This window comes from Eptesicus fuscus, chromosome 2 (assembly GCF_027574615.1).
Source record: "Eptesicus fuscus isolate TK198812 chromosome 2, DD_ASM_mEF_20220401, whole genome shotgun sequence".
Classification (NCBI taxonomy): Eukaryota; Metazoa; Chordata; class Mammalia; order Chiroptera; family Vespertilionidae; genus Eptesicus; species Eptesicus fuscus.
This window is the reverse complement of record NC_072474.1, coordinates 72,874,674-72,887,993: the sequence shown is the minus strand read 5'-3', so window position 1 is coordinate 72,887,993 and position 13,320 is coordinate 72,874,674. Positions and strand designations below refer to the sequence as shown.

General features: G+C 39.1%; 1 protein-coding gene across 2 annotated transcripts in view; it reads left to right on the top strand.

Annotated features, from left to right (window-relative positions):
• Window positions 1-13,320, top strand: part of SLC4A4 (solute carrier family 4 member 4) — a 282,976-nt gene that overhangs the window by 189,399 nt on the left and 80,257 nt on the right. For both annotated transcript variants that reach the window (XM_008157468.3, XM_054728471.1), the window contains 3 exons: window positions 3,160-3,317; window positions 11,280-11,367; window positions 12,623-12,777. In XM_008157468.3, the coding sequence (XP_008155690.3) occupies window positions 3,160-3,317; window positions 11,280-11,367; window positions 12,623-12,777 (401 nt within the window). The remainder of the gene's footprint in view (window positions 1-3,159; window positions 3,318-11,279; window positions 11,368-12,622; window positions 12,778-13,320) is intronic.

Here is a 13,320-nt window from a genome sequence, read left to right as displayed (position 1 = left end):
TACAATGTAAACATAATTTATTTTAATATGAGCATTTCTTGGAGGATTAATGGTATAAGCTTTGGAAATACTCCTTACCGCTTAGAAGTAATCATGTTTCTAACTTCTAAAAAATATATTTTGCTTTTGATTTTTTATTTTTGGTTTCCACTAAATTATTAGCCCTAACTTCCTTGTTTTTTGATTGTTTGTTTGTTTGTTTGTTTGTTGCCTCATAACTTTCTTCTTATATAAAGTACAAAATTTAAGAAAAAAATCCCATAAAAATGCTACTGAGGGTGATGGAGTTTTAGAGATAAGTTTTCATTACATTTATTTTCCCTAAGTAAGAACTATTTAAACAAAAATAGAAAATAAAGTCTTACTGCAACCTTTTTATTGATGGGGAAAATTGGGCCATGCCTGCCACTTCCCATCTCAGCAATAATGCAGGGCACAAAATACTAAGTACACTGGTAACTTTTGACTTGAGAGCAGAGACATTTCTATTGATAATATATCACAAGTCTGCCTTTCATATGGTCCTGCAAAGTTCTTATCTCTATCCTTCTATGATTGTTGAAATGTTTTCCTTGAGCTGTCAGAGGCATTTCCCACTCACTGAAGGATGCTTAAACACCCCTTTTCTAAGTGGGTGTTGAGAAGGGAAGGGAAGTAAGGAATAACACCTACAAGATGTAATTTCCTCAAAAAATTAAAAATGGCACTGCCATTTGACTCAGTGATCCCATTTCTAGGAATATATCCTAAGAATCCCAAAACACCAAGCAGAAAGAATATATGTACCCCTATGTTCATAACAGTGCTAGTTACAATAGCCAAGATCTGTAAACAGTCCAAATGCCTGTCAGTAGATGAGTGGGTAACAAAGCTGTGGTACATTTACACAGTGGAATACTATGCAGCTATAAAAATGAAGAATCTCTTACTCTTTGAGACAGCATAGTCAGCCCTGGAGAGTATTATGCTAAGCAAAGTAAGCCAGTCAGAGAAAGACAAGTATCACATGATCTCACTTATATGTGGAATCTAATGAACAAAATAAACTAATGAACAAAATAGATCTAGAGACATTAAAGTATGCAACAGACTGACAAATTTATGAGGAAGGCAGGGAGGCAGGAAGAGATTAACCAAAGAACTTATATGCATGTGTGCATAGCCCATGGACACAGACAATAGTGCAGTGAAGGCCTGGGGAAGGGTTGGGAGTGGAATGGAAGCGGCAAAAAAAGGGGCATCTGTAATACTTTCAACAATAAAGATAAATTTAAGAAAAGATAAGCTTTCAAAGTGACTGTTAAGCAACCTCCACTCTCCAAGAAAACCACATCTTTACCACTGTACTCAAACTTCCACATACCTCCCCCTCTTTCTCACCATCAGCTCACTTGTCTTTTACTGCAAAAACGTACATCTTCAGAAGACCTCATCTTCACCCACCAAATCTCCCCAATACTCCCCTCTGTACCCAGATAGTCTGCTTTCCCTAATGAGGATTGATAAACTCTCGGTGTTCCTATCTGAAATAATCCCTCTACTTGTGATGTGGATAGTCTCTTCTCAAGAGTTCAGGGTTGCTTGAGTGGCTTTTGAAGTTATCCCCCTATCTCCACAGCAATAATCTGTCTCTACTACATCATTCTCATTAACATTTACAAGTGTTGTCATATTCCCCACTTTAAAAAATCCCCTATTTTATGCCTTCTTTCACCTGTCCACCTATTATTTGGCTTTTCTTGGTAGCAACGTTCCTCAAAATGATTAATGTGTACTCGAGGTCTCCATTTCTTCACCTCTCATTCTTTACTGGGCTCCCTGATGTGCACTGGAATAGCTCTTGTCGAGATCACCCAGCACCTCCATCTTGCCAAATTCTTCGGGTCCATTCTTAGTTCTGATCTTATTTGAGCTTTCAGCAGCCTTGGACTCAGCTGATACGCTTTCCGCATTGAGCCCTTTTTTTGCCTGACTGTTAAGCCCTGGCTTTCCTCCTACCTCACTGGCTGCTCTTCTCCAGTGTCCTCTGCTGAAAGCTCCTCCCACTCCTATAAAAGGCAGGTTGGCCCAGCATTTAGGTCTTATCCTTCTTCTCTCTCTATGCTCACACCCAAACTTGTGTGATCTTGTCCTATGGTCATAAGCATTGTTTACATGGCGATATCTCTGAAATGTATGTTTTTCTACTCTACCTTTCCACTTGGGCTTTTGTTAGGCAAGTCCCACTTAAAACATCCAGAACTCCTGACTGTGGCCTTCAAGGTCCTTACCATCTGGTCCCTCCCCCACCCTCTTACCTATGCAACTTCATTTGTTGCTATTTTACCCCCATTGTTCCTTCAGCTGCCATCACACCTGCCTTACTATTTCCTCTTTCCCATCTCAGAGGCTTTGCACTTGCTGTTCTCTTGCCTGGAATGTTCTTTGCCCAGATCTTTGCATGACTTGTCCTCTGACTCCAGGGTCAAATGTATTTCTTTCTTTTAAAAAAAATATATTTTATTGATTTTTTTTACAAAGAGGAAGGGAGAGGGAGAGAGAGTTAGAAACATCGATGAGAGAGAAACATCAATCAGCTGCCTCCTGCACACCCCTACTGGAGATGTGCCCGCAACCAAGGTACATGCCCTTGTCCAGAATTGAACCTGGGACCCTTGAGTCCGCAGGCCGATGCTCTATCCATTGAGCCAAACCGGTTAGGGCTCAAATGTATTTCTTCAGAGGCCTCTCCTGACTACCCTACCTAAAGTACCCTTTTACTGGTCTTATTTCTTTTTTTCTTAGCACTTATTACTACTTCAAATCATATTTTATTTCTCCCCTGCTGGAATATGAATCTAAGGAGGACATGTGATTAGCTGATCCTTCCCTGTATTCCTAGTATTGATCAGTGCCTGGCCCCTTCTAGACTTTCAACATGGTTATTGAGTGAATGAATCAATAAATGAATTGTGTTATATGTAAGCCATGTGATTATACCTTCAATATTTTTTAATCCAATGTACAGAAAAATGTTTAATAGAATGGTTAAACATAATAGGAAAATGGCTGTAGCTAGGTCCAGTTGCATGTAAAGGCATTCCCTTGAGTGATATATGGATTGTTTCTTCTTGTTCCCTCTTCTGGAAATAAGCTGTTTTCGTGACTCTTTCCATGCAGCTGAAGAACAAGTTCATGAAAAAACTGCCCCGTGATGCAGAAGCCTCCAACGTGCTTGTTGGGGAGGTCGACTTCTTGGATGCGCCTTTCGTTGCTTTTGTTCGGCTGCAGCAGGCGGTCATGCTGGGTGCCCTGACTGAGGTCCCTGTGCCCACCAGGTAAGCTGAACCCTGACCTGCTGGGGCCTACAGTGTGGTTATAGGGAAACCTCCCCTCTCTCAGGCTAGAGAATCAATAGACTGAGGATACATCCAGAGAGAGCATATTGGAAAGATTTAATATGAAATAATGGTTTAATCTGATTTTCATACCATCATATGACTAGGCACTTATATAGTAGTCATCATAATTGTTAACAAAACAATTTCTTGGACCATGTATTGGTTTCTTCTGATGGATTAGTTTACTTAATCCTCACTAATATTTTTTAAGTATAAACTGTAGGTGTACGGATTTAAAACTGAGTCTGAAAGTTTAAGTAACTTGTCCAAACTCATACAGATGGTAATTGATTCAAAGGTCAAAGTTGCTTTCATTTGTTCTATTTTTTATCAGAAAATTAATAGTGTGTGTACATATACATATATATTTATATATATATATATATATATATATATATATATATTAATAGTGTGTGTGTGTGTGTGTGTGTATATATATATATATATATATATATATATATATATATATATATATATACACTAGAGGCCTGGTGCACAAAATTTGTGCACTTGCGGGGAGGGAGGGTCCCTCAGCCCAGCCTGCACCCTCTCGCAGTCCAGGAGCCCTCAGGGGAAGTCCGACTAACGGCTTAGAGCCTAAGCCGGCAGTAGCTAAGGAGGCTGGAGAGGCTTCTGCCACCGCCACTGTGCTCGCCAGCCATGAGCCCAGCTCAGAGCTTCTGGCTGAGCTGCGCTCCTCCTGTGGGAGCACACTGACCACCAGGGGGCAGCTTCTGCGTTGAGTGTCTGCCCCCTGGTGGTCAGTGTGCATCATTCCATCATTCGGTTGGATTGATTATATAGGACTAGACGCCAGGTGCACAAAATTCATGCACCAGGGGTGGGGGGGTTGTGTGTCCCTCAGCCCAGCCTGCACCCTCTCCAATCTGGGACCCCTCTTACAATCCAAGACTGCTGGCTCCCAACTGCTTGCCTGCCTGCCTTCCTGACTGCCCCTAACCGCTTCTGCCTGCCAGCCTGATCACCCCTTAACCACTCCCCTGCCAGCCTGATTGATGCCTAACTGCTCCCCTGCCAGCCTGATTGTCTCTAACTGCCCTCCCCTAAAGGCCTGGTCACCCCTAACTGCCTTCCCCTGCAGGCCTGATTCCCCCCAACTGCCCTCCCCTGCAGGCCTGGTCCCCCCCAACTGTTCTCCCTTGCAGACCTGGGTCCCCCCCAACTGCCCTTCCCTGCAGGCCCGGTCACCCCCAACTTCCCTTCCCTGCAGGCCTGGTCCCTCCCAACTTCCCTCCCCTGCTGGCCATCTTGTGGCGGCCATCTTGTGTCCACATGGGGGCAGCCATCTTTGACCACATGGGGGCAGCCATTTTGTGTGTTGGAGTGATGGTCAATTTGCATATTACTCTTTTATTAGGTAGGGTGTGTGTGTGTGTGTGTGTGTGTGTGTGTGTGTGTGTGTATACATATACACAGACATGTAAAATTATAAAGCTGTACCCATAACTTGACTGTTATGAGTTATGTTGCATAAATTTTTTATTTTAAAAAGAAGCATATTATTATTATAATCATGTATTTAATATACTGCACAGTATCTTCAAACTCATCCTGTTTATTTCCCTCTGCAACTGTTCTGATAGAGTTAGGAAGCTTGACTTATGGAATGCAATAGGTGAATAGGAATTAATGCTTCTCTTAAACTTGTGCTGAGAAGAGTTTGAAGAGAAGCTTGTAATCTTCAAATTGATGTCTGAAAATTATCACATGAATAGCAACTGTTCAATGTGTGTGTGTGTACTTTTCCTGGGCCCCAGGGACAGGTGACATGTCTCTTCTTTAGGTTTCCCAGGTGAGCAGGAAGGGCTATGGATCCTCCTCAGTGACCTCAGATGGTCTGAGCATGATCAGCTGACAATGACAAGGGGCTCAAGGTTGGTTTTGAACCAAGTTGGCAGGAAAATTAGGAGAATATTCCTTTTACAGCATCTCAATGCACAGATTACAGGACATTCTTCCTCATCATATAGATATTTTTTTTCTCACTTTTATATTTCTTAGATACTTCATATGGGAATAATACCTGTCATTATTAGGAAATCATTGGACAAATAGCTGAGGAAAGGAGATGACCATTGCTTATTCAATTAATGGGATCATCATGATTTGTGCTTTCTGTAACTTAGCTTTTGGCTTGAAAACACAGCAGCAGAGCCTCAAAGTTCTATCAGAGCGATCTCACCCGGCGAAAGCTGGCTGACTCAGATCATGGCTGAAGGCCAGCTCGCGTGTCCCTATGGTTTTATTTATGTCTCTTTGGACAAACTTTACTGGAGCTCAAAAGAAAAAAAAAAAGCCAAGAAGTGTTAAATTGTTCTTGCTTTTTCATTTTTCTTTAAAAGCTACGAATAAAAAATATTTCCAAAGGCTTTTTATTTAACAGTAGTATGAGATTATGGAGCAGCAAATTGTGACCATTTTTGTGTTCTTCTTATCATCTGTTCCTGCCTGTCTCACTCTTTTCCTCTGTACTGGAGCGTGGCAGGAGTCTAGAGGTGAAATACAGCATCATTTGAATGAACAAAAGGAGCCCAATAATTCAAGGGAATGTAATTCAATGATGACATCAAACTATTTCAGGGCAATAATCTGAACAATTCTAGCATGTTAACATTTTCCCAGGAAATAGTTTTATTCATTTGCTGTCCCCTGAACCAGTGCAAGCTGGAATCACAGAGTAGGGAGTCTCATTAGCTTTTGGTGTGGATGAGTAATGTGGAGCCATTGACAATGGCTGCATCATGTGAAATCCAATAAAGGAAATCCCACGAGGAACGTGGCAGTCATGTGTGGGACTGCCTCTGCACCAGCCATGTGCTCTCACATGCATGCCACCTTGTTGTACTGCAGGGAGACCCGGAAAGTCTGGTTTGGGGCACATCTTGTAATGATCTTTTTCCCATTTGAAGGTGGAGGAAAGTTATGCTTTTATGCTTATTATTGTTATTTATAATAAGCGGTATTACTACTGTGCACCTTTTAGGAAGTGTTAACTCTAGGAGTTTCCTTGTGTGGAGTTCACAAGTTATTTGGTTGATCTATTTTAGTTTTCTGTTTGTAGCTGGACTACTACCAACCAAGTAGATGTGATCTACTTAGGGGCCCTTCTTGCCATCCATGTCAAAGCAAACATGCTTTTTTTTTTTTTTTTTTTTTTTTTTTTTTAGTTTTGTTCCCTTGGTTGGATACGTTTACAATTTTTCTAGCATCTTGCACACACTTTGCTTACTGTCATCTTTATTCATAGAGGCTACTCCTAACTCACATTCATGGGCTCTGTGGGGAATAACTATTATTATTCCCACTTTACAGTTGAGAGATAGAGGCAAAAGGAAGATCCACTGTCAGTGCTAGAAATAGGACTGCAGATTTTTGACTGTGAGGCAAGGGTTTTAGGGAGAATCTAAGGAGATATCTAGAATGGACTGAAATAAAATACTTTAGGGTTTTCCCCTGAAGAAGAATAAAAACCCTTGAGCAGTTTGTCCTTTTCTGACCTTGATTTTCATATCTAAGGCTAATTCAGTGAGTTGTAGCCCCTAGAATGTTTACCTCTTTAATTTCACTCTAAGTCAATATGTATTTTGTGTTATAAATTATTATTTACCTAAAAAAGGTAGTTTCCACTTAATTGTTAAAACCATAAAATATCCTATTAGAGGTCTTGGATTGGAGGTCTTGCTAGTTCAATTCTGTCTAGTCCAACAACCCAATTGCTACCTGCTGTTTGCATAAGTCATGTGGTTGGTTACGGTTAGTTTGTGGTCCTCATGAGTCTATTGTGGAAGCTACAGTTCAGCCACATTTTCCAAAGCTGCTAAATATGAATAATGGGTTATTTGATTCACTGTTGTTTTGAGAGAAGGGAGTAAAGGATTGGTAAAAGCTGAGTTTATTCTAGAAATAGCTCTGATATATCAGGAAGGAGGGGGTGCACATCCTTTCTAAAAAGATTGAGTGGTTTAGGAAGGCTGTCTCTTTTTCTGATATTATGCTCTGTTTCTGGCTATAATTATTTTGTGAATGTGAGTGTAGTCCATTGGTTCCGGACACAGATCATCTGGCACTTGTTTTTGTTGTGGAAAATGCTACAGGCATCCTCCTCCCCCGGCACAATGAGTTATATGAAAATGCTCACAGGAGTAGAAGTGCCTCGCGAAGATTCCAGAGACGACGAGGCACTGTTAAAAATGCGAACTATGACTTATTTCTCATTATGAGTGAATCAAAATAACTCAGTAACATAAATCAATCTTTCTCCCCAAGCTGTCAACGTGGGCTGTGCCCTTCCAGCCACACAAATGTGATGTTTACTTAAATTTGTTAATAAAGAAAAAAAGCTTCTGGTTAAAAATAACATCTGTCCATTGACAAAAACCAGCTTAGGTCATGAAAGGAGTTTTCAGTACATTATAAAAGCTGAGCTTGGCAAGATGTGCTTCTATCATAAAAGTTGTAACAGCTTTCACTTCTTTGAGGTTAAAGGGGAGAGAACATGTTTCAAGCAGAAGGAACTTGAACTTGATGAGTGGTTCTGTTAGTTTTTTTTTTTTTTAATCTTTCATCCTCATTTTGTCAATACAGTCCAAATTAGATACTTCTGAAGGGTCTCATTCCTACAGATGAAATTCTCAGCCTAAGGGGATGTTTTCTGCTACTGATAGATGGCCAGATTTTCTCTTTTTCTCTATAGTATTTGAAGGAGATGAATATACTGAATGGTTCCTGACTGGAGTAATGTGAAAATTTAACTGATACATAACATGTTATTTCTATTTGGTACTTGGTGACTTTTCATTAAAGAAGGAAATTATTTATATATATGTGTGTGTAAGATTATTTTACATATATATATAATTTATATATTTATATATATATATTTATATATAATTTTATATATTTATATATATATAAATTATATTGCCTAGGAGGAATTGTACCTTTATATATAATTTACTGAAGTTATTAAAATATTATAATTCTCAGATATTGGGTTTTGCTATGGTACATGTTATATTCACCATTGGTCTGCTACTTCCATTTATTCTTTGGTGCTATTTAGCAGAGACTAGAGTACATAATTATAAGAAACCCAAAGCACTAAATTGAAAGAACATATGCACCCCTGCATTCATTGCAGCATTATTTACAACAGCCAAGAGTTGGAAGCAGCCCAAGTCCACTCTCAGTAGATGAATGGATTAAAAGGCTGTGGTATATCTACACAATGGAATACTACTCAACCGTAAAAAAAGGAGGAAATCATACCTTTTTGTGACAGCATGGATGAACCTGGAGAGTATATGCTAAGTGAAATAACCAGTCAGAGAAAAATAAATACCATATGATTTCACTTATATGTAATGAACAAAATAAACTAACAAAATAGAAACAGATGCATAGATACAGAAAACATGCAGACAGCTATCAGAGGGGAAGTGTGTTGGGGGCTGGGTGAAAAAGGTGAAGGGATTAAGAAAAATAACAAACCTCATAGACACAGACAACAGTGTGGTGATTACCAGAGGGAATGGGGGCTAAGGGGAAGTAGAAGAGGGTAAAAAGCGGGGGATAAATGATGATGGAAGGGGACTTGACTGTGGGTGGTTAACACAATACAATATACATATGATGTTGCCATATAGTCAACCTGAAAATTAACTCACGTGACAGTTGATAAATGTGTATTTCCACAATGTGTATTTGTAAACTATAATCATAATGAAGATGCTAGGGAGAGGCAAAAAGAGGTATAGAGTGGTTCTGGAAAAGTTTAAGGTATTATGAATTACTGAAAAACTAATACTTAGATACATGGAAATAATAAAAAAAATGGCAAGAGGAAAGACCTTATTATTTAAAAATGTATTAAGTAGAAGATTCAGATGTCCATTTTCTCCTGTTGCGGTGCACCTGTTCCCTTTTGCCTAAAACTATGCCCTGATGGTCCTGCCTGACAGCTGGCCATTGGTAGATCAGGGACTATGGTTGGGAAATGTGACCAGAGCTATAAGTGTTTCTTAATTTGTATTTTTCCTTAGTGGTTAAATATTTCCTGCGTGTGTTGCACTCAAATCAGTCCCTTTAGAAAAATAAATTTCACTGTCATAAAGGAGAACTGTATAATAATGTATGTAGGGGTATATAATTTAAGCCCAGCTTCAAAGGAAGAAAAGTTCTAGTCTCAATTGAACTTCAGTGGAAGAAGAACTAAAATCCAATTCTGGTATCGGCTCCCTTCATACTTGCACAGACTTTTGTGCCTGCTGATTGCTGTGGCTCTTGCACCCACTGTGATAACACTTGAAAGTGAACATGCCGCCCCACTGCAGAACTGGTTGCTAAGCACATAAGTGCTGAATGACTTTATTCTGAGATAAACTCCGAGTGTTCATCCTTACAGACACTTTTTACATTCTTTATTTCTGGTTTTTCTTCTTCTTTGGATTGAATTTTATAATGAAAAAGAGGAATTAGCTGTTCAAGGGCAGTTTGGAATAAACCCTAACACATTCAAGAGTACGTGCTGTCAATCCCTTTTTATTCAAAGTGAGGTATATAAATAAATAAGTAAAAAATAAAATTTCACTAAGCCAAGTCCTCAGCCATTCCTGGTCCCCTAAAATTTTTCCTAAGATTTCTTGCTTCCAGCTAAATATCCACAGCACCATTCCCCAGGTTGAGCTATGGAAGTTGTTGTTGGATAGCCTTTCTCTACGGAATCATAACCCTGGTGTATAGGTTGGGCAGGTAATATTAGGCAGAATTGTGTGCTGAAAATAACAAAAGGTTGGATGGCCTGTCTGCTCTTTCTCATATACCAGGCACAGTCTTTGGGCTCATCCATTAACTTTCTTGAGCCTGGGTTTCTTCACCATTAAGCAGGACTAGGATACCTGTTCTTATTGCAAAGGGTTGTATGGAATTTAAATGAGGTGATGAATGTGAAGTGCTTTGCAAGCTTTAAAAAGCTGTGCAAATATATGATGTGATCATTTTAATTGTCCTCATTATCTCTGTTAGGTAAGACATGATCATAAACAAGACGGCGATTGATCTTATGTTGCCTTTAGTATATATATATTTTTTCATTCATTTACATCTCAGGTTCCTCCTCCCTAGTCAAGACATATATCTTTGCTCTTGTCATCAATGAGGGATTTTCCCCACCATGATAAGAGGTGAACCTAAATGGGGATAAGCTTATTATTGAAAGTTTCAGGACCTACTCACTGTGGAGCACTGCTTGTGCATTATCAAGAAAAGAAGTTTGGAAAGGAAGATGAGATTACCAACCAAAAACACACGACACACCCCACACAAAACCGTAACTGTGAATGTTGCTTTATTTTGCTTTTTTTTTTTCATAGTTTCTTTCTTTACTGTCAGCATGTGGCTTACTTGTAGTAGACTTGTCACTTCTGAGTAGAAACATTTCTTAAGCCTGGAGAAGGTCATATGTCATGGCCCAAATTGGGTAAGGGAAAGTCAGAGAAATCAGAAGATGCACTAAGTCTTTCTAGTTATTGTGTTCAATGGTTTTTACTAAAGACTCTGCAATTCAGTAGAAATGGAGAGAAAAGAAAGTTTAGGAAAGGAAGATTGAATGACTCAAAAAATGGAACCTTTCCTTGTCAATGAAGAAGCTTCTCAGGTTTCCATGCTAAATTCTCCATTGCCTCCAGATAAACTAAACAGTGAGTTTTGTTTCACTGTGGTTGAAAGAGTATCTGTCATATGCTAAGAATATTACATTTGCTTCAAGATGAATTCTAGACCTAACCTTTCCATGAGCAAGGATAAACGTGTCTCAGGTCTATGGATTTTGAGTTTGATGGTATGTGTGTTACAGCCTCTGCTTCTTTCCTCTTCCATTAGGTTCTTATTCATTCTCCTAGGTCCTAAGGGGAAAGCCAAGTCCTACCATGAGATTGGCAGAGCCATTGCCACCTTGATGTCTGACGAGGTAGGAAATCGGGAAGATGGTGATCTGCGAAAGTCTTACTTGTGTGTTTTCATACTGTGATTTGGCTGACACTGTAAGTTAATACAGTGACTTGAACTTCTTAAAAAATACTTAACCTACATCAGTTTTAAGAATGGAAAATGTGCCCTGGCCAGTTGGCTCAGTTGGTTGGAGCATCATCCCATACACCAAAATGTGGTGGGTTCAATTCCCGATCAGGGCACATACCCAGGTTGTGGGTTCGATCCCCAGTCAGGCAGAGGCAACTGATTGATGTTTCTCTCTCACATTGATGTTTCTTTCTCTCCCCATTCCTTGCTCTAAAATCAGTAAAAATAAATACAATACAATACACACACACAAATAATGAAAAATGTTTATAAAATAAAGGAAAATATATTTATCCCAATATGAAATTTACTTTTTGAAAACTGTGGATGTCAGCATATTTACCATGAAGCTCATTATAAAGAAGGCTGACAACCACATCCTTCTAATTAAATGATGTACATTCAGCAAGTTCTTTCTTCGGATATTTGCCTAAAAGGCATGGAGCATTTGCTGCCTTAGATGGTTTAGTTATTGCATCAATAACTAGATAAGCATATAGACACACTCTGCATTCCAGAATGTACATAATTCTTTTTGCCAGTTCCATTCTTTTTGCCTAGCTGATGATCTGAAAGTCCCTTTCACATATCCTAAGTCTTTCATAGCTGGACAGATGATCGCTTACACTTAAAACCCTTTGGTTTAGGTGTTGCCAATAGAGCTCATATTTTCTTTTTTTAAAAATAGCTAACATTATTTTTGTGTTTGAAAGCTGCAGTGTTTTGCTCTTAACCTGATCTTAACACTCAGTTTGATCTTTTCCTTCTTGAATGATTAGCAGTGGTTTGTCCCAGTAACTTTTATTTCAGGGAATGATTCTTCAGTGTATTTCTCCAAATCATTTTCATTTGGTTTCCATAGCAACTATATCAATAATGGTACATACCATTGGGAGATAATAGGCAATGTTATTTTACAGTATTATAGAAAAAATATAAAAGAAACAGCTATTTGTTTCTCATGCCTCTCCCTATATTCCTTGGGTTTATTACTGAAATGTTTTGGGGCAAGCTGAATAACAGAAAATGTGAGAGTGTGGTTATAGTAATATTAAAGTGGATTATGGATTATGTCCTTTAGGCTGGGCATGAGAGCATGTGGAGTGTTATCTTGTTGGGTCAGCACACCTCTTCTTCTTCTTTAGGTGTTCCATGACATTGCTTATAAAGCAAAAGACAGGCAGGACCTGATTGCTGGTATTGATGAGTTCCTAGATGAAGTCATTGTCCTTCCCCCTGGGGAATGGGATCCAGACATCAGGATAGAGCCTCCTAAGAGTCTTCCGTCGTCTGACAAAAGGTAAATTATCAAGCAGTTGGGGGTGTTAAACCTCAATAAAGAGGTTATGTTTGACAAAGGAAATGGAGTCAGGCTACTGCCCTAATATTTTTAGGTTCCCATTTAACTTGATGTATTATGTCATCTCAGATGAATCCCATATGTGCCTTGGTTTGACATTTCATTGACACTGTAAAACGAATGTTACATGTTGTGATGTTCTTTGGTGATTACATAGTAGAGATATGATATTGGAATATATCATAGAGCCTCTTGATGATGTTCTGGGGACTCCTTGTGCATGTGGGAAGATTAGTTTACTCAAAATGATGTCCTGTAGATATAAGAGCTTAAGAAATTGGGTGAGATGATTGAGGAGAAGCCATATTCTGGAAACCTGTTACTTTCCAGGTGAAATGGTTTGCCTCTTATCCAATATATAATTTGTTCAACTTTCCTATTTCTCCAGTCATTTGTGTTGGCTCTAAATATAACACTTACAGAACTATCTGTGAGGATGGCAGAAGGAAATAATGATCCTTCTCCCAAAGAGTTTTCAGCTCA